General features: G+C 45.0%; 2 protein-coding genes, 3 non-coding genes and 1 pseudogene across 5 annotated transcripts; all 6 read right to left on the reverse strand.

The window, feature by feature from the left end:
- Window positions 1-2773: 2773 nt before the first annotated feature.
- Window positions 2774-2845, reverse strand: TRNAC-GCA (transfer RNA cysteine (anticodon GCA)). Its single transcript has one exon. It is a non-coding gene; the product is annotated as a tRNA-Cys (tRNA).
- Window positions 2846-3619: 774 nt separating this feature from the next.
- On the reverse strand, window positions 3620-6758 carry SPMAP1 (sperm microtubule associated protein 1). The gene is made up of 3 exons (XM_024573068.3): window positions 6552-6758; window positions 4677-4776; window positions 3620-3810 (listed from the first exon to the last, which is right to left on the reverse strand). The coding sequence occupies exons 1-3, from the start codon at window positions 6756-6758 to the stop codon at window positions 3653-3655; spliced, it is 465 nt and encodes a 154-aa protein (XP_024428836.1). The 3' UTR covers window positions 3620-3652.
- A 4643-nt stretch (window positions 6759-11401) lies between these two features.
- On the reverse strand, window positions 11402-16682 carry RPL23 (ribosomal protein L23). Its single transcript, XM_024573402.2, has 5 exons — window positions 16590-16682; window positions 15924-16007; window positions 15493-15621; window positions 11654-11767; window positions 11402-11536 (listed from the first exon to the last, which is right to left on the reverse strand). The coding sequence occupies exons 1-5, from the start codon at window positions 16600-16602 to the stop codon at window positions 11454-11456; spliced, it is 423 nt and encodes a 140-aa protein (XP_024429170.1). The 5' UTR covers window positions 16603-16682; the 3' UTR covers window positions 11402-11453.
- On the reverse strand, window positions 12602-13326 carry LOC139441144 (U2 small nuclear ribonucleoprotein B'' pseudogene; annotated as a pseudogene).
- Window positions 15759-15894, reverse strand: LOC112316625 (small nucleolar RNA SNORA21). The gene has a single exon (XR_002976025.1). It is a non-coding gene; the product is annotated as a small nucleolar RNA SNORA21 (small nucleolar RNA).
- A 3804-nt stretch (window positions 16683-20486) lies between the features above and the next one.
- Window positions 20487-20558, reverse strand: TRNAC-GCA (transfer RNA cysteine (anticodon GCA)). Its single transcript has one exon. It is a non-coding gene; the product is annotated as a tRNA-Cys (tRNA).
- Window positions 20559-21692: the final 1134 nt, after the last annotated feature.

Here is a 21692-nt window from a genome sequence, read left to right on the forward strand (position 1 = left end):
TCTATTTAAGCAATTCATATTAAGTGGCAAAGGAAGGAACCTGAAAGCATTTCAGATATCAATTTTGTACATCGTCTACTGAGAAACAAGCCTCTAAAACTAGTATCAACTGGGTTTAAGTAATTTCTTAGGGAAGGAAATTTCTGGGGGAAAAACACTGACCTGAAGCAGGGACTAGCTGCCTTGTGATGAAATACTCACCAAGTTCTGACCCCCCACCAGCCTGTTCGAGGCACTCCTGGTTCTTTTATGATGCATTCTTACCTTCTGAATATTGTAGCCAGGGCCCTGTGAGGACAAAAGGAAGGGAAATTAGAAAAGCAAGTCCCTCCTCCACACTACAGTATTCAACTAGTACTAGGTGACTTGCAAGAGTTTCAGCTGACCTTCCGGAGCCTTCCTCAGCAACGCCAGGTAGAATTGGATCCAAAGCCACCAGAGTTCCTAGACTATTAGGGCAGAAAAGATTCACTGATTCTACAGGGAACCATTGGACTTGAGATTGGGACTTATGTGTGAAGCAAGGTTTTACTGCTGCAATATGTCCCAATTGTTTTTAAGTGGTTAAGTGTGTTAAAAGCAGTTTCAATATTGTCCTGGCATGTGTCTGTCAAAACAGACACCACAAATGGCAGGAAACTGAACGCAGCTTTCATTTGGTAGAATTATGTCTACTGTTCAGCCAGCACCTGCCATTCTATAAGGAGCATCCAGTGTATGCCTAGCTTGTAAGCATTTTGCATTGTGACTACTCTGAAGAAATGAGTGAATGAATGAATGCAAGAATGTGAAAATTCTTTCCTGGCCACTGGAAAGAGACAGCAAGCACACCAAAGTGGTCACTCCTAAGGAATTCCAACTCAAGAAATAGGCCTCGAATGATGGAGAAGAAATGAATAACACTTAAGATAGGACAAGAATCTCTAAATGGAAAGGGATCACCAAGTACATCATTGAAGAACTTCAGAAAATCAAGAACAAAAGTCCTGATTTTTCAGAGAGAAACAGGTCACATATGGGCATAAGAATGACATCAAGTTCATCAAGAGAATCTTTAGAAGGCAATGAAGATTTGCAAACCTCTGGAAAAAAAATTCCAAGAATTATTTTCCTAGACTATTTCTCAAGCATTCAGGGAAAATAAAGATATTTTCAGACATGCAGGAAGCCCCCCTGGGGGTTATTCTCCACCATATGGAGGAGGAAACCAAGAAAAAGCAGGACACAGTCCAGGAAACAGAGAGAATGCAACACAGAGGAGAGGGAACGGGAATTCCCAAGGCACCAGCTGATGGCAGGCCTAAATATCCTGAAGCAGAAGAATGAAAGTGTCAGAAGACTGCTTTGAAAAAATGAATTTGATAAGTTTGGACCCGCTCAGTAATTGTACTGTGAGGCCGTTGCAGAATTTGAAAATGATTGTCAACAGCCACAAAGAAAAACACGTAAATAAAAAATAAGGTAATTGTCTTCAAGAAAAAAATTTTCATGGAAGAAAATACTATCATAGTACATATAGATTAACTTAATAGTAAATAGTACTTGTACGATCACGACAATGTGAACATAATTGATTTAATAGAAAAATTTGGTCTAATTTTAGCAAATGGGAAATAAAGGGGTGTAAGACGGCAAATCCTTGACCACTAGAACTGGAAACCGGTAAATGATCACTCTCTCTCCTTAGTGGTTTCTTTGGGGGAGGAAAAGGTGTTGTAACATACTCATTTTTGCACTCAAACACTCCTCCAGTTCTGGGGGAGTACCTCGTGCTGTCAAACTTGGTGAGGCAACACTTCCTCCTCCACTATCTGGCATAAAGCAGCACACGCGTCAGACCGCAGCTCGGTCAATCAAATGATTCCACTTGTTTTTTTTTTTTTTTAACTCGAGGAATTGTTCTGAAGATGCGGGTGCCGCTGGAGCAATATCCATGGTGCAGCGATGGGAGCCCGGGCGGGGGTGGCACCAACAGACACTTCCAGGGTCAGGACCTGAGCTGGATTCGCCTGCATGGCAGCCCCTCCTAGTTCATCGCTTTCTGAGCTAGGTTCTGCAGCTTTGCATCGACTCTGTGGGTCCACCAGCCCTCCAGTAGACTGCTTTCCTGCTTAAGGTGGCCAGGGTGGATATCTGTTCCATTCCAAGAACTAGGACGAAAGTGCCCCTAACCTTGAGAGAGAGGATTATGCAGCGACACAAACAACAGGTTAATAATCCTCTTCAGATCAGGCAGAACTATCCCTTCAAACTAGAAAAGCTTCAATTTGAAATTATGTCTAGAAAAAGTGGACATTTTCAAAAGAGATCTTTCTCTTGAGGTACAAACAAAAGTTCTTCCTCTGACGGCTGTGTGTGACAGTGTCAATCTCCACTAGACTGAAAAGAGACACTCTTGTCCTGACAGGGACACTCTTTCATCTTTTAATTCACTATAGCCTTCCATGTACTAAGCTCTCAAAAATACATGTTGTATGAATGCCCTTATCCTTAACATCATATGTCAGATCGCTAAATTTGTGTTCACAACTCTGACTTAATCTTAGATTTAGAATTTCCTAGGGGACTGTTTCTTTTTTGAATTTATTGGGGTGACATAGTGTGTCTTAAATCCCAACAGATTCTCCAGGGGTCTCTCCTTACTGGTCATTTGGAATGTGGAAGGAACTAGTAGGATTTCAGGGCACTGAGTTGAGAGTTCTTTGTCTTTAGTAACTGTGGCTGGAAGCTGAGGTATTTATGGTCCTTGTAATCGAAGAGAAAACTAATGGAAAGGGGGCACCCGGATTTGAACCAGGGACCTCTTGATCTGCAGTCAAATGCTCTACCCCTGAGCTATACCCCCTGAACCTATCTTGTTTGTCCTCCTTGTCCACTTGTGGTGACTCAATATAATGAGGTTCCACCCACACTCAAGTCCTGGCAAGCTTTGTGTTTTAAAGCCCCACCTTCTTTTGTATCCATCATCTGCTTTGGCTTTTCTCCTGGCCACTAATACACTGGGTTGGGGCACTTGAAAAAAACAGCCTGGAAACTAGCTGTAAGGGACAATGACACAGCATTGATAGAGAAAAGCGTCCACAAGCACAGCATTACTGCGTCAGAATCCTCGGATTAAAAAAGCACCCTGGATGCCACCTTGTTCATGCTCTGCCTCTGGATGAACTCAAAGTGGAAAGGAGAAGGGAACCTCAGTTCTTTTGAATGGGATGACAGGAAAATCAGGAAATCCTTTCCAGGGCAACCAACGGCCAGTCCCTGTGGCCACACTGCTTGCTCTGTTCGGAAACAGTAGCCAGCTTCCAACCTGGCCTTACTGATGCCTGGGGAAGAGCTTGGTTGAGGGTTAGGTAGTGTGGTTCCTCCTTACCACACTGGCAGGGGAGAACCGAGGCCTCTCAAGCTTGGCACTCGTTGGCTGGAGTGTAAGGGCACCGGCCTGAGAAATACTTTGTCCTCTCACCTCCTCTGAACTGGGGAAGAGAAGCTCAGAGTGGAGAAAGTAGCTTGCCCCCTCCCCCTACCTCAGGGAAGAAATAGCACACTTAGAGGCACAGGTAAAAAACAATTTTTATATAGAATACCATTGAGAGTTCATCTAAACATCTGTCATAGAAATTCAGGTCAAGGGGTCTGAAGGGAAAAGCTGCTGTTAGAAGAGAGGAAATCGGGTGACCTCTCCAAAGACAGATGAGCGCTGGCGGAGGGCTGGGGTGTTCCTGCGATAGCCAAACCGACCATTGAACCCCCTGCTCATCTTCAGGTCAGCATTGTAGTAGCCATGCCCGGTCACCTGCTGGAGGGAATGCCCTTGGGGGTGGAGAGAGAGGCCTGAACCTGCATTCAGCCCCTCTTGCTTTCTCCACTCCCACAGGGCTGGTGTTAGGGTGCCAACCCAGCTGCAGTGGCTGTGCCCCCCATGTCTAGACGAACCCTCAATCCTCAAATGTTTCGAGCCTCTTGACTGAAAAGCCAAGGGTTGGTGAAGTCCAGGAGACAGATGGCTTCCTAGAAACCCAACTTCCTACCAGCAATAGCGTGCAGGAGGAGGGGGAATGGTACGGGAGGGTCAGAAACTTCTAGGTTTGGCCGAACTTGCGTTGCTCCTAGAAGAACTGAGACATGTTCACCCTTGCCTCTGACCCATCTGGAGAAAATGGATGAGCTCGGTTTGGCCCAAGGGTACAGAGGGTCATGTGACCTGAGTGCGGCCAAAGGGTGGTGGAGTTGGGGTGGGAGGAGGGTTCACCCTGTCAGAAAAACATCTCTCCACTCTCCCTTTCCTGTTGCTTCTAAGTTGTGCCTGAAAAAATGAGCGGGACACACCTTGCTCAGGAGCGATAGGACGGATACAGGCTTTAGAGTGAGAAAAAGTGGGATTCCAATCCCAGCTCAGATCCTTCTCAGCAAGTCACTTTGACTCCCTAAGACTCAGTTGCCCAGGTTGCATGGGGTTAGTGTGAGGGTAAAAAGCCCCTAGCACAGTAGGTGCTCCACAACCAAACATAAGGCACACGGTGATGCTATCTGCTCATGTATAAGAAAAGCTGGAGGATGCGTTCCCTGGCCCACTTCCCCCCAAGCAGGTCTCTCTACTGCCCAGTTTCTCTCTTGGAACTGGGGGATGCACACCACTCTTCCTACCACGGAGAGGCTGAAAGCAAGGTGGCACTTGCCTGCCCCTGCCCAGCTTCTCCTGTTGAGGTATCTCTGTCCTTGCCCGAAGATGTGGAAATAATCCACTATCCAGCCGTCCCTTCCTGTACCGCCACGGTCCTGAGTGAGGGAGAGAATACAGAAGACTGTCAGCCTCCAGGCAGAGGGATGCACAGGGCAGGCTCCCCTGAGGCTTGCTGAGGGGAGTGGGTAGAGGTCACCGCCAGGGGGAACAGGGTCAGACAGATTAAATATACCAATTGCCCTCAGGGAGAGGCTGTGTAGCTCGGTGCTTAAGGGCTTAGTGTCTGTTCCACCTAACGAGCTATGTGACCTATGCCAATGACCTAGGTTTTCTGAAGCTCAATTTCCCCATCAGTAAAAGGAGGACTGCTGTGAGATTTAAGTCAGATAGTTCAAATAAAGGGCTTCGCATAGTAAAGGTTCAATAAACATCTTCATTTAAATGAAAATGATACCGACCACAAACGGTGGTTGTGGCAATTAAATACTTACCAAATTTCAATTGAACACTGAAAGTTTCAAAAGTATGTACAGTATATTCTTTTGAGACTTTTAAATACTCGTTTTTCTCTTCTTACCCACCAGACTCTGGTTCCTTCTGTCATAAAAGTTACACGAGTAACCAGCAAGTACACACTCAAGCATGTTACACACATATATATGTGTGTACTGAACACATACGCACACACAAACACCCGGAGCACACCCTCCCTAAGTTTGTTCACAGAATAACCTCCCATTAAGTAGTATTCATACCACTGTGACATATACAGGCACGAATATTGGAATAAAGTGGTGAAAGAAACTGGAACCATTAGCAAATAGCCTCAGAATCTTGGATCCCAGGGAAGTGGGCTGCTTGGAGGGGAGCGGGCAGCACCCCGGAGGAAAAGGCCTGGGCGGGTTTGAGATCACAGGTCCGGGAGCGTGAGGCCCGCTGCGGCTATGACGTCACCAGATAGAGGGCGTGGCGCTTGGAGGGTCTAAATACTTCTTTGTCTTGTTCACTTGAGGGATTTTTGTGCTTTTAGAGAATTTGCGGCATGAGGTCACCCCAAAGGGCGGGTCCGTGACATCAAAAAGGACAGTGAAACCGGTTTGGGAGAAGCGGGCTCTTTTTTTTTTCTTCTTTTTTTTTTTTAAATAAGAGAAAGCTTATTTAGAAAGTTACAGAGATAGAAGTGAGCGGTAGAAGAAATGGGCTCAGGAGACAAATTACAGGAGCAAAAGCAGGGACTCTGGGAACTTAGGAGAGAGAAGGGTTCAGGTAAAGCGCCGGAGAGGAAGAGGAGGGGGCAGGAAAGGCGCTGGCGTGATCCCTGCAGGGAAAGCACAGAACAGGCTTCGAACCTGTTCCCTAGGCTTACAGAAATCCAAAAGGAGATCATTCTCAAGTTCAGGGGTGGAAGGTGATTCTGTGAGCCCAGTGAGCCCACGCTCAACACCTGTCACCTTCCTGGTCCAGTTCCGGGGGATTGTTAAGAAAACTAAGGGATCCCTGGCTGGTGTGGCTCAGTGGATTGAACGCAGGCCTGCAAACCCAAGGTTCACCGGTGGGATTCCCAGTCAGGGCACATGCTTGGGTTGCAGGCCAGGTCCCCAGCAGGGGGCGAGCGAGAAGCAACCACACATTGATGTTTCCCTCACTCTCTTTCCCTTCCCCTCTCTCTAAAAATAAAAAAAAAAACCTTTTTTTTTTTTAAGAGTTTGCCCTCTTTGAAAAAAAAAACAAAAACAAAAACTGAGGGAGATGGGAGTAGGAGAGCCTCCTTGGTGAGAGTCGCCAGGATTTGGAAAGTTGGCCCTACCACCAGGGCCAGCCTCTGCAGACGCAGACAGAGACAGTGGGGTGCTTTTGGGCACTCCTCTACCTGATCAGTTTTCCGCAAAATGGGCGGGACCACGTGGCTCCTGAAGTATCGGAAGGTGTGGTAGTCCTGCTGCGCATTGTAAGGCGGAATCGCGGACCAGAGCTTGGGCCTCAGTTGCTCATAGGAACGGGCCACGGTGCTCACCGCCACCCCATCCAAGATGAAGCTCTTCTCCAACCGCAGAGGACACTCGCACAAGCGCGCCATCCCAACCACCGCAGCCTGCAAGGGCCTCCCTGGGGGGAGTGGTGGGCCCTAGGTGGGGACTTCCCTGCGCATTGTTACGTGGTGTCAAGACCCCTGACCCCAGCGACACAAACCCTATTGTCCCCCACCCAATGGGTAGTCTCTTAGGGTTGAGGGGGAATTTGCTTTCATGCCCCGCCTCCCCCAGGCGAGGGCTGACCAGGAGACCAAGCACAACGACTGAGATGGAAGGGGAGAAGAGAGGATTACTGAATGTGGGCTTTGCAGTGCAGTCAGGCCCAGCTCCCCGGTTTCCTTTCAGAGCAAGATTCTCTGTTCCCACTTTATCATATACATTTTCCCCCAACTCGGTTCCGCTGAAAATCTTGTTCCCAGAATGGAACTGAGAGTTGAGATAGCATCTACTTCCAACTCTTACCTTACAGAGCTGGAAGCTGAAGCTCAGACTGGGCGGAATATTCCCTAAATCAAGCGGTAGATCCAGAACCAGAACTCAAGTCTCCTGACTTCCAGATCCAGAACCAGAACTCAAGTCTCCTGACTTCCAGTTAATTCCACTTAAAGCACTTCCCCCTTTCTCATATTTTTTAAAGAGACTTTAGAGAGAGGGGAAGGGAGGGAGAGAGATGGAAAGAAACATCTATGTGTGCGAGAGAAACATCCATCAGTTGCTGCCCACATGTCCCCAACTGGGGAAGGACAATCGAGGCCAAGTGCCCTGACCAGGGACTGAACCAGTGACCTTTCGGTTTGTGGAAGGACACTCAACCCACTGAGCCACACCAGTCTGAGCGGCACCCAACTCTTTTCATCAACTAGTATTCCTCCTCTTGTTAGCTGACGACCACCACCACCCCCCCAAAAAAAATTAGATTGACACATTACCGTACTTTTTCTCTAACTTTAGGTATATATCATAGGATACAGCAAAATGTGAACGACGATTTTCTTTAGTTATGACTACAGGCGATTTTTATTTCCTTCTTTTCACTTTTTACTTCTCCAAATTTCCCCTTGATTGAAGCCTTCCACAGATGCTTCACGCATCAAAGCGCCTTATACAAACTGCTCACACCAGATGTGAGGCGCCATTATCCTCATTTTACAGGCTCAAAGAGGGGTTCTTTTTTCCCCCTTTTTTAGATTTTATTTATTTATTTTTAGACAGAGAGAGGGAGGGAGAGAGGGAAACATCAACATGCGAGAGAAACATCAATCAGTTGTCTCTCACACACCCCAACCTGGGGCCGGCCAGCAACCAGGCCTGTGCCCTGACAGAGAATTGAACCCGTGATCTCTCACTTTGTGGTATGATGCCCCAGCCCAACCAACTGAGCTATGCTGGCCAATGCTCAGAGAGGGATTCTTTTATTCACTATTAGTATTTTTATATAGAGGCACATGCATTATATTACACCTATACACCTGAGGACAAGATTATATTACACCTATACACAAAAATCACTTATCCTGCCCTGACCGGTGTGGCTCATTTGGTTGGGTGTGAAAAAGTTGCTGGTTCCATTCCCAGACAGGGCAAATCCCTGGGTTGCAGATTTGGTCCCGGGTTAGGGGGCATACCAGAGGCAACCAATCGATGTTTCTCTCATGTTGATATTTCTCTCCCTCTCTTTCTCCCTTCTCCACTCTCTAAATAAATAAAATCTTTTTTAAAAAATCATTAATCTTGGCAATTCAGTATGCAACATATTTAATCTTTCTACCCTGTAATAGGAGAGCAACGATAAGTCAAATCTGAAATTATAAGAAGTAAGTCTGTAGTCTGAGTCCATTCTATTCAACCTTCAAAAGAACCTGGAAAAAACATGGATACAAGAGGACAATGGGAAAAATGACAGGCCCAGCCCTCACACCTCACATTTGATGCAGAAAGGCAAGTAATTTCATATTATGAGATCTGACCAGAAAGTATCCAGCCACGTCATATGAAAAGTAGAGGCATTTACTGAAGAAGATACCAGAAGCATTGCACATAAGACAATGACACCTCAGTCTCCCTCAACACAGGCACCTTGGGACCTCACACAGTTCTCCCAGCATCTCTTCCACTGTTCAAAACACTCTGCAAAATCCTGTGTTGGAATCGCCATCAGCTGCTCCCGTCATATTCTCCTGAATCTCACTGATGGACTGAAATCTCTTCCTTTTCAAAGGTGATTTTAGTTTTAGGAAAAACCAGGAGTCGCAGGGTGCTAAATCTGGGCTGTAGGGGGACTGAGTTATGCAGGTGATTTGATGTTTTGCCAAAAAACTCTGCAAGATAGGTGATGCATGAGTGGGTGCGATGTCCTGATGAAGCTGCCAATCACTAGTTGCCCATAACTGCGGCTGTTTTCATTGTATTGCATCTCTCAACACAGACCATTGAGGTAGTACTCCTTACTAGTTGTTTGGCCTGGAGGGGCGTACTCATGATGGACAACACCTTCCCAAAGAAAAAACATAGTTAACATGGTCTTGATCTTGCTGCAACTTTGTCGCACCTTCTTCAGGTGTTGAAAACCAGGCAACTTACATTGGGACAACTGGACCTTCATTTCAGGACCATAGCCATAGACCCACGATTCTTCTCCGGTTATGACCTTCTTGAGGAAATCTGGTTCATTGGTAGTGGTTTGAATCAAGTCATTAGCAACTGCAGCACAATGTTCCTTTAGCTCTTGTAGCAAAAGCCACGGAATTTTGCCACATTTCACACCAAGATCCTGTATCAAAATCTCAGACACAGTTTTTGGAATCCCCAGATCAGCTGCTAGTTCTCGCCCTGTCAGTCATTGATCTTTGTTGATTGCAACCCAAACACATTCAACATAATCAGGTGTTCTGTTTGTTGCAGGCCTTCCAGGCCATGGATCACTTTCCACCGATTCTCGACCACTCTCGAAGCATTTGTGCCACGTTGGATTTGCATTGCACTCGTTGCATCGTCCCTGAAAGCCTTCCGAATCACCTGTGCGTTTTCACAGAGGAATGTTCAAGCTTAATGCAAAATTTGATAGATTTGTTGCTCTATTTGCTCATTTTGAATGTGACAGCCACACAGCACACACAGTACTCATTCAATGGCATCTACCACCCCCGGTGACTAGTACAGTGAAGTCATCATTGTTCACATGTGTGCATTCCAGTCCACCTTTCTTGGCTGCCAGGTTACATTGATGTTGTGCAAACTGTAGTGATATCAACGGTGGCTGGACTTTTTCTGGACAGACCTCCTCTCTCACAGTGAGATAAAAGGATTCATTTTCAATGGATCTGAGTGCTTCTTATCAATTATTTCAAAACAATAGATTTGAAATTCACCAGGCTGGAGGATGGGGTAGCAGAGAAGCCAAGTCTGTTTTAAGAGACTTCCAGATTTCAATATTCCTAAAACCAAGACCAGCTCTGTCTAGGCAGAGTACTGGTTCCTAGTGTTGTCTACACCTTGGAAATCTGGGCTGCTTTAAATTGCTATCTAGTCCTACCTCTAGTCTTGACTTAATTGGTCTGAGATATGGCTTGGACACATGTAACTCCTCTGGTTGAAAGATCACTGCTCTCTAACCCTGGTACATTCCATTGCTATTCTTGGACAAAAGGATAGTCACTTCACCAAGTGATTATGCGCCAGGTAGGGTCTTCATGTACCATAAGCTTCAGCCTTGCATTATATCCAACTTGCAGATACCATTTAAGGTTATCTTCAGCTACTAGACACGAACACAAACTTTAGTCTGAAAAGCCTATTCCAACATCTTTAGGTTGGACTGTTAGCCCAAACCAGCTGCACGCTCCTTTTCCCCGGAGGCCCTGTGTCATTTAAGCCATGGTTTGGAAAAAGCTACAATATTCAATACTTTCAGGCAGCACCTGCCAGGATATATGCCTATTGTGCTGGCATGATTGTATCTTTTATTCCCAAGCTAGGGGTTGGCAGATTATCAGGTCAAAAAACCTGCAGACACTATTAATCATCTTCCACAAATTTGCATGGTATTTGCCAGGGGTCAGGTTTTACAAATATGCTCACTTGCACGCAAATTCCCTCGAAGAAAACCTGTAAACGCGAAAGTCTGCATATGTACATGTGTGCCTGGCTCCTACTCACGTTACTCCTTGAACTCCGTAAGCGTCTAGATCTGAACAGATACTCTACCTTATCTTGAATACCTTTCTAACCACACAGCCGTTACCTGGGTTACGTGTCATCAGTGTCATCAAGCAGCACCTGCCATTTATTTACAGGCTCCAAACCCAAATACCTTGTTTTTATAGCAGAAATCAGGCAAAAGTTCTGCACTCTCAGCAAAGTGCAGGGACTACTTATCTTCTTTTACATATGCCCTCAGGAAGTTTGTTGAGTAGTTTCCATTTTACAAAGGAGGCAAAGATTAGGTGGTGTCAACATGAGTGACTTGTAGCCCTGGCTGGGTGGCTCAATTGGTTGAAGCGCTGTCCCCACACACCAAAAGGTTGCAGGTCCAATTCCATTCCCAGTTGGGGTGCAGTCAAGGCACATATGAGAAGAAACCTACTGATGTTTCTCTCCCTCCCTGCCTCTCTCTCTAAATGTATCCTCTGAAGATTAAAAAAAAAAAAAAAAAAAGTGACACATCTCACAATGAACAGGAAGGCAAACATTGGGAGGAAATAATTTTTAATTTTTTCTTTCTTTACAAATACACTAGAGAATCACGCGATGCTGCCAGCATTGGATGCAATCCTGGGCCACAAATCTGCACACTCCTTTGCAACCGGTCCTGTGATGGCCGAACCTGCGAAAAGAAGAATGAAGTATCGAGTAAGATCAGAGGGCCCTCCTTCGCCTGTACTCCCGACCCAAGAATTAATCATCCAATCTCAAAGATGTAAGGAACAACGTAGAGCCTTACCTTTCATTTCACCTTTATTGTTTACTATGACCCCTGCATTATCTTCAAAATAAAGAAACACACCATCTTTTCTCCGGTATGACTTTCGTTGTCGAATCACTACCGCTGGATGTACTAAGAAGGAAAAAAGGACAGCAGTCATTGCTCTGTCAGCCCCCAGTGCCGCCACAAGAAAGCAGTCTGCATGTCTTAGCTCCCCAACACTTTGCATTTGACAAGATGTACATACAAAACTCACTAAACACTTCCTATACTTCTTCCCATATCACCTGAAAGGTGGGTCCTGTCAAGACCTTAACACCACAGAACAGGGAGTAAGCCCCCACTCCAGAATGAGTAAGTGGGGAGGTTGAGCTATTAAATTAGTAGGCAACGTTCCATCCTAGCATACATAAAACCTCAAAGGAAGTATATACCTTGATCTAAACATTACTGCTTCCAAGAATTTGTTGGAATTAAATACGTCCCATACCTTAGGTTTTACACATATAAACTCACTTATACACCAATTAATTTACCCCAAACCCTGTTAACTCTAGTGTACACACACACACTCCATTAGTGTGCCCAGGACCCCTTGACCATACTGTACCTTTTCACAAATGCTGTCTTAAAAAATAGAATACAAAGTTCAATAAGGCTAAAGACTGGGTAATTAAAAAATTACACAAGAATCTCACTTTCACTACCCATCCCCCAGCTACTAAAATGGCTTGACCAAATGGTATAAAAGCACTATAAACAATACCAAATCCTTTAAAGACAACCATCCCAAATGTTATTTTTTACAACAAACTATTTATTTTTAGACAGAGGGGAAGGGAGGGAGAAAAACATCAGTGTGTGGTTGCCTCTTATTGTGTCCCCAACTGGGGACCTGGCCTGCAACCCAGGCATGTGCCCTGACTGGGAATTGAACTGGCGACCCTTTGGTTCTTAAGCCAGTGCTCAATCCACTGAGCCACACCAGCCAGGGCCCAAGTGCTGTTTCTTAGCACAGGTGATCTTCATCGGATGGGACAGTATGTCTTAAATCCCTGTGAAGCATCCCTGGAAGCTCCAGCCAGTCCGTCATTTCCAAATTCAACAAATGCAATGTCATGCCTTTCAGGTACCAAACATATTTCCTTGAAACCAGGAAACTGCTCAAATAGCGTGGATAACATCATCTCATCAGTCTCTTCTGGTAAATTACTAAGGAACGTGGTTTGGAGGGTAGTCAGGGACCTGAGGGCTCGATGTTAACATATCCTTGGGTTTTAGCTGAATCTGATGTTCCCTGACCAGGCTTTTGATTTGCAGTCACTGCCATCTGATCATTTTGCCTTTTTTATTCTTTGTCAGCAGCAGTACCACGCATTTTAGGTATTTTATCAGAATCTGTGTTTGCACACTGGATTTGCATTAGTTTACCATAAAATGAACAAGCATCTCTTCAATTTTTTAATACTGTCGTTTGTATTGTTGGCGTGAGTTTTCTGACTTGGTCTGATATCCACGTTTTGGGTTAAACTGTTCAAACAGCCTGAGGCCGGTGATGTGTTCGAATACTTTCTACCTGTAGGGCACACAGGCTTTTCGCAGAGCAAACATCTGGAATTAACCCAAATATGGATGGCATGGCACACGCACAGAACAAAACCACTTGGAGTGATTATGCATGTGTCTAGTTTTCAAAATAGAGGACAGTCATCTACAAAGCAACTAGAACGGCTTATGGGAAGATCCGGCTCCACTTGCACAGCAAAGTTTACACGGTAGTTTTTTTGCTTAGAAGTCGGGAAAGAAGGACACACAACCAAACATTAACACCGATTACTTCTTAGAGGTCTAAGCGTGGGTTAACTGAAATTTAACTTCTTTGTGTGTGCGTGATCACACTTACCTTTTGGAGGAACTGTTTTCCAGGGTCACAAATAACTTTTTAACAGACACACCTTGATTTAAATCTTGACTGATACTAGCCTGGAGACCTTGAATACATTAATCTTCTAGAGCTTAAGTTTTCCTCTTGTAAAAGAGGGGCAATAGTTACCTTTTCCACATCCAAGATCAGATGCTGCAAAACACAGCGGCTGTCCTAGAGCTGACTTGATTTACGTACACAGCCTCTGATCAAATGTTTATCAAGAACACACAATCAGTGACAAGTAACTAGTATTTACTGAGAGTCCCCTCTGTTGGACCCTCATCTGCTTATAAACTATTTAAATCCTCACAAATGAACTTAGCAGATAAACAAGGCCACAGAAATCCAGGATTTGGGACTTCCATCCTGCCCCTTTCCACATTTCTGTGTGTAACACGTTAAGTCTGAGGTGAAGGGAAATACTCATTTAGCAGAAACAAGAACCGAGAAGGACATTAATAGTTGGAAATTCACAACTACTTTTAGAACCATGAATGGATGTCTGGTCTGTCCCACAGCTGATGGAGACCCACAGCAATGGCCAGCTGCTCTGCCCTTCTCTGACAGCCCCCCAGGCCACAGGTCAGACCCAGTAAGTGTTCTAAAAGGGACTCCTGCCCGGTTGTGTGCCAATCCCAATCTACAGGCAGATTCATCAATGCTTAACTGCCATGCTACTTCCCCCTTGCCCACCAAGCCCTCGAAAGGATATTGAAGTGAACAAAGTAAGATTTCTGACCAAAAAGCTAAAACACTGGGGTGGGGAGGGGCATATGGGGGCCCACAAGAGTAACTGTGAAATGTGGCTGAGACCCATCACATTTGTGAAAGATGGCTAGGACGTCCCAGGAAAAGCAAGACATCTCAGGGTGGAGACAGACAAAACAAGAAAAATTCAGGAGCCGAAAAGTGAGAAGTGCACCAGGAATCAGAAGCTCTGAAGTCAGACTGGTCCCGGGCCTCCCCCTTGAATTCATATACCTACTGGGAAACCTTTTGGGAAGTAGCCCACGATTAAGCAACAAGTAGCTCCGTTTTAATGTATATCAGAAGAGATCTAGAAGCAATCATGTCAAACTTTTGAAAACGTCACAAACTTGAGTTGATCTCATCCTTAAAAGAGCCCGTCTTAAAGAATAAGTCTTAAAGAATAAAGTCTCTCAGTTGGCAGGTACTCAGTTGGTTAGAGCCTCGTCCCGATATGCCAAGGTTGCCGATTCCATCCCTGGTCAGGGCACATACAGGAATCAACTGATTAATGCATAAACCAGTGGAACAACAGACTGATGTTTTTCCCTCTCCCTTCCTCCTCTCTAAAAATCAACAATATTACAGAAAAAAAAAGATTAAAAAACACATCTGTTACTCTGCACTTACCAAGTGCTAGGTAATAGGTCAGATGCTCTACATGCTGATTCTATAACCACTTGAAAGTATGTCGGTATCATCATTCTTTCAAATCAGTAGTTCCAGAAAAGGAAACTTGCCTGAAGAGACATCAAGTCTCAAAGCTGTGATCTCACCTGGTTGAGCTCTAAACCACCATCAAAAAAATGTATTCACTAAGAACCACCACGCTCATTTCATCGTCGCCAAGGCAATCAGTAATGAACTAAAGACCTTAAGTATAAGAGACAACACTAAATGTCACACACACAGTGCTTTTGTTCCCACGGGTGTAGGTATGTGATGTGAGGTAGACTTGCCGGGGGAAATGCCAGGGTAAATAAGTGGGGGAGGGGCGGGGAGACCCCCAGCTTACACTGGAAGCCAATGAATAACTTAAGACTATTGATTTCACACTGCCCCCTGACAGGAACTCAAACTTTAAGAGGCCTTGGGAATGGTAAAATTATTGCTCAAAGTTTCAAAAAAGGGAGAAGTCTTTAACTGACGCTAGGCAACTGGAGGGTCGGGTTAGTCTACTCACCCTTCTTTCTGAGCTCTGGTTTGCCTTTTTTGACGGTGGCCATTACCATGTCACCCACGCCAGCAGCAGGAAGCCTGTTCAGCCGTCCCTTGATCCCCTTCACAGAGATGATATACAGGTTTTTGGCTCCTATAAAATAATGTAAGCAGAGATTTTTTTTTTTTGAGGCTCTACCAGGCAGCTCTGCGGGTGTAGTATTCCCCCAACACTTTCAAAGCCTCTCTCCCCTCCACTCAGACTCGACCCCAGTCCCCCACGGTGGAACCCCTTGTCACACCACCGATTGAAGCGAAACAACACGACATGCTGCCACTTCACCCAAAAGCGGTGTTTTTACTCTGCCCTTTCTGGACGGCTCAGTGGGTCATTAGCGAAAGGCCCAATGAGTGCTTTTCAAAGGGGTACTGTGGCAGGGTGCAGCTAGGTCGCACCTGTGTTGTCAGCACAGTTGATCACGGCTCCTACCGGAAGACCAAGGGAAATCCGGAATTTCGCACCGGAGGACCCACCACGTCCTGTGGGTAGGAAGGAAAACAGGGGAGATCATTTGCCTGGTCATGGCTCGGAGTTCCCTCCCCGTTCTCAGGCTATGACTTCATTCGCATATGCTTTGGAAACAGTACACTACAGACTCGCTCTTTCTAGGGCTCCACGTACTCCTTTCCCCGTGTGTCGACAATTCTGATGTCAAACAGCCAATTCCGCGTTGTGACCACTCTTACACTGAGATTAAGGGGCCTGGACGACTCAACCCTCGCTCCAACTTCTGCTCCAGGGTTCTTCCTGCAAGGCGGGAGACCGCACAAGCCGCGCACTCTGCAGCCCAAGCCAGTCCAGCTTCAACCCCATTAGCGCGGCACTATGCGCGGAGTGATCCTGCGGGCTGCAATCATGACCGGCTCCTACCAGCTCAACTCTCCAAGGGGCCCCCGCCGCCACTTTCGGAGACCCAGGCAGTACTCTTGCGGTGCCCGCCCCCACCCTCTCCCATTCGGACGAGAGCAAAGCGCCCCCGCTGCCCACGGCCGCCGCTCCTGGCGAGGCCAGCAGCCACCACGCGGCAGATGGTGAAGGATCCCCCAGAGCAAAAATCTCACCTCGCTTCGACATCTTGGACGCCGGAAAGGGATAGAAAGGAAGTACGATGAAAGCATGCTGGGATATGAACTTTTATGCCCAGCCCATTGCCGTCACGTGACCGGGAGTTCGCTCAACCCGCCTCTTCCCCTAGGGCGCGCTGTTATTACGTACTAAATCCCGGAAGTGGGCGATTGCGGGGTTGAGGGCTGCAGAAACGAATGCAGCCTGGAGTCTCCTCTTTACGAGTTTGAAAGTAGTTAAGAGCACAGAAACATTGGTCTGTTAATTTACCCAACACCCTCTTTTAAGTATTTAGTGCCAGGGACCTTGGATACTAGGCTCAGAAATGATTAAAACCAGTGCTCTGTAGGAGCCCCCAAAGAACACAGAGCGTGGGAAGGCTAGGGAAAATGCTAAATGGTGTCATTAGGATGTGATATAATGAAGTGCCATTCTAACACTACAGGTAATTCCATATGTCTGTGCCTGATCCCATGCCCTTCTGTATTTTAGATGTCTTGCTTTATTAATTATCCCTTACACACTTTCAGGCTCCTCCACTCTTCTGATCTATTTCTTTCTGTCAACACTATATTCGTTTAAATATTGAGTGCCCACTTTATGCTAGATAATACGTTAGACTACATCAGGGAGCAAAACAAATCAACATTCTTGCTTATGGAGCTCGCCGCTGCGTGGCGGTGAAGGTGGATATTAGACACTGAACAATGGATACGATTAATTGCAATATATAGTGTGTTAGATGGTGTTAAGTATTACGAAAAAATAAAAGTAGAACAAGGTAAGAGACATGAGGAAGTGTGAGGAGGGGCAGACTGCAATTCAGATAGAATCGTCAGTGTGGGCTTCATGCAATAAATTGACATTTAGAGCAAAGACTTTATTAAGGTGAGTTAGTAATACCAATGTCCAGGGAAGAGCGGTCTAGACAGAGTCGTCTGCTAATAAAAAGCCCTAAGGCCAGAGTGTGCCTGAATAATAGGAACAGCAAGGTGGTTTGGACTCAAGTGGTAGCAGTGGAGGTACTGTGATGTGATCGAGATGCGGGATGTGTTTGTGGAGTGTATAAGAAAGAGAGGAGTCAACATGTCTCCAAGGCTTTAGATCTAACCCAGTAGAAGATGACATTGCCATTAACCGAATGGGGCAAGCTATGGGAGGAATAGGTTTGCAGGGTAAGAGTAGGAGTCCAGTTTTGGATGTTGGGTTAGATGTCTATGTTTAGACAACAAAAGGAGATTTAAATAGCAAGTTGGGCATAGTAGCTTGGAATTCTGGAGAGAAGGAGATACAATTGTGGGAGTTGTCGGCACGTAGATATACTTAAAGCCATGATAGAGGATGAGATTACAAAGGAGAGTAAATAAGGAAGACCACGGACTAGGCTCTGGGGCACTTCAATGTTAAGAAGTCTATAAATCGGGGCACGTGGCTAGGTTGCAGGCGTGGTTCCCGGTGGGGGAGCGTGCAGGGGGCAGCAGATTGATATTTCTCTCTCCTCCCTCCCTCCTTTCTTCTCTCTCTAGAATCAATAAATATATCTTCAGGTGAGTATTAAAAATAAAATAAGCTTATAAATCTATGAATTTATAAACCTCTCTATCACTCCTAAAATGCCTGCACTTGATCCTTCCAGCTTTTGTAGCTACTAGAGTCTCCTTCTAACGAGTTCGAAAGTAGCTGAGAACGCAGAAATGTTGGTTTGTTAATTTTCTGTCTCCTTCACGTCTCAGCCAAATTCTGTGTATTTCTGAACATATGATTTCCTTAGCAGATTTGTCTCTCTTGATAAATGGAACCACCATCCATCCAGGTGTCCACCTGAGATTCCTGTCCAAGTTCTTTTCAGTTTGCCTTTTAAATGTCTCTCAAATCTATCCACCTCTCTTCATCTCCTCTATTAACACTCTGGCCGAAGCCACCTCCACCTCTTACCTAAACTACTTCTGAAGCTTCCTAACACATCTCCTGGCCTGTATGTCTCCCTCCTCCATCCACTCACCCTTCATACAATGGCCAGGAATAATTTTTCAGAAATATAAATATTATGATGTTACTGTGCTGAAAATCCTCCAATGGTTTCTATCGTTCTCAGAATCAAAGTTCAAATCCACATCATGGCCTACTAGGCCTTGATCTGACATCATCCTACCATGTCAACCTCATCTTGCACCACGCTGTCTCTTGCTCTGAAGGGTTGGCTTTTAGTCACAAATACCGTCCATGCTCCTGAATAGCCACAGGCCTCGCATATGCTTGGAATACTCTATGCTGTCCACCTTTATCTTCTATTTCATGTAATGGTTTTTCAGGTTTCAGTTTAAATGTCTCTTTCTCAGAGAAATCTACCCTGACCCCCATACTAGGTCAAGTTCCCATATTATAAGCCCTCTTAACACATGGCATTTTTCCTTAATACTATTTACTACATTTTTATTTTTATTTTTAAAATATTTTATTTTAGGGAGCCGGGAAAGGAGGCAGAAAGAGAGGGAGAGAAACATCCATGTGAGAGTGAAACATAAAGTGGTTGCCTCTCCTACGCTTCCAACTTGGAGACCTGGCCCACAACCCAGGCATGTGTCCTGAGTGGGAATTGAACCACCAACCTTTCAGCCCATAGGCCAGCACTCAGTCCACTGAGTCACACCAGCCAGGGCTATTTATTACATTTTTAAAATATATATTTGATGATTGTTTGTTTAATGACCATCCCCAAGTAGTCTATAACTAATCTATCATTAGTCTGGAAGCATCATAAGGGCTGGGTCCATGTCCTTTTTGTTCAACAGTATATCCCTAGCATCTGGCATAGGCTGGATAAATACATGTTGAATGATTGCTGAACTAAGGAAGAAGTCTACCTCATATGTCAGCATCCTTGCACGAGGAAGTTTTAATTTATCTATGACAAAATTAGAAATATTTGGAAATGTAGTATTTCTTATAAAGCTGCATTTGCTCTACTTAAAGGACTGCCTAATTTTCTGGGATTATTTTCTTTCCTCTTCTATGGTGTTAAAAATATTCCTTTCAACCCTATATCAACTTTTCACTCTGCAGATGACATTTAAAAAAATTATTTTAATGGTTTAGGAAAACCAAAGGTCTGGGGAATGATTAGTCTCTACGTCCTCATTTTCTGCGTTCACACATTCCTTAAATACTTGTTAATCTCATTTATATCCTCACAACATGACTGAGTTATCCTAGAGATTATATATACTGAAGTTGTACTAGAAAGGTCACCATGATCTACTAGTTTTCAAAATCCAAGGGCGCTCCGCAGTCTTAATCTTACTTGACCCCACGGCATTTCGCACTAGTTCTATTCCCATCTTCTTACTGCTCTTCACTCATTAACTAATTATTTGTTCATTCATTTAAAATAATAACCCTGAAAAATAACTACATTTCCCCCAAAACGATAATAAATTGATGAGAAGAATGGCTTTGTTTTACATGCTTTCAGAAATCCCTTTAATATCTGGCTTAATGAAAGCTGGATTTTTATGTTTCCACATTTAAACTGTTGTGATATGACACCATTGCAGCCTCTGGGAAGCTCCACATGCACTCACGAAAGAACAAGAGTGACACACATAAGTAATGTGGTGTTATGAAAGTGTGTCCTTTTTTCTATAGGGAAGGGTCTCAGAAACACCCCAAGGATCCCTGCACACTTTGAGAGCCACTGACTCAAAGGACATCTGAGAAGTTGTGGATATCACGTTGTACAGTAATCCCTTTACTTGCAAGTTGACTCTGGTACTGGATTCTAAAATCCACTTTAGTTTATGTTTTTTTGTCTCTAGTACACACCATTGCTTGGTGAAGGTTGCCTTTATTTGTTACCATCTTGATGGCTGGTAAGGCTTAAAAGTGAGACCACCAGGGGGCACCCGGATTTGAACCGGGGACCTCTTGATCTGCAGTCAAATGCTCTACCCCTGAGCTATACCCCCTCTGCTGGAGAGGCTGAGATTACAGCCTAATTGTAGTGTTTACTGACCAGACAGGTCTCAGCTGATTAACAGCAGTTTGGTATCTGTGATCAACTGCTTCAGGTTTCCCAGAGAGATACTAAAGAACTGAAAAAAGATTGCAAAAGCAATCAGGACCCAAGTTCTGGAAGAAAAGAGCAAAGTCCATTTTGACCCATGCTTGAAGGTCCTGTGGGTGTGTGCAATGGTATTCCTTTCCTACATTAACTACAGCCTTTTCTACCTCTGGTATTTGGGAATTCTTCAAGATTAATTTCCATCCTGCCTGTCTGCAACCTGAGCTGCATCCCAGTACTTTGCACGAGGAAGTGCCTCCCTTGTCTTTCCCAAGACCCTCTCTGCTCCTGTACCAGAGGTGTCCCCATTTTCTCCATTCTCGCCAGTATCTTCAATCTCTTCCTCCTCTTCCTTGGCTCCTTCAAATGCCAACAGGCTTCCCCTAAATTAAAAAAAAAAAATTCACCCTGGCTGATGTGGTTCAGTGGGTTGAACGCTGGGCCTGCGAACTGAAAGGTTGCCGGTTGGATTCCCAGGTAAGGCACTCGCCTGGGTTGCAGGCCAGGTCTCTGGTTGGGAGCATGTGAGAGGCAACTCGCAACTGGTCGATGTTTCTCTTCCTCTTTTTCTCTCCCTTACCCTCTCTCTAAAAAAAATAAATACAACCTTCAAAAAATCCTTTAAAACATTTCCTGTCTATTTCTTCTTTCTCACTACTGATTTTAAAGAAAGTCTGAGCTTCATTTTTCTCATTACCAGCTAGCTTTCTCTGCAGTTCTGGTACTGTCTGCATTTGCTTTGACAGTCAGTTATTTTTCCCCTTTGGTATGTACATATTGTTTCTCCAACTAGACTACAAGTTCCTTGCGGGTAGGATCATGTTGCATTCTTGTTTGTATTCCCCACAGTAGCTGGCACAGTGCCTGGTTCACATTAAGTCCTGGGTCGTACTAACGGCCAAACCACAATCCTAATTAAACTCAATATCTGATTACAAACCTGGAGGTTGTTGGAGGAAAGCTTGCAAGCCTGTGTCACTCTTACAGTCTCAAATAGGCTCTCTGTCTAGTACTCCTACACCACCGACTGACGAGGTTC

This window comes from Desmodus rotundus, chromosome 9, assembly GCF_022682495.2.
Source record: "Desmodus rotundus isolate HL8 chromosome 9, HLdesRot8A.1, whole genome shotgun sequence".
In the NCBI taxonomy this organism is placed as follows: Eukaryota; Metazoa; Chordata; class Mammalia; order Chiroptera; family Phyllostomidae; genus Desmodus; species Desmodus rotundus.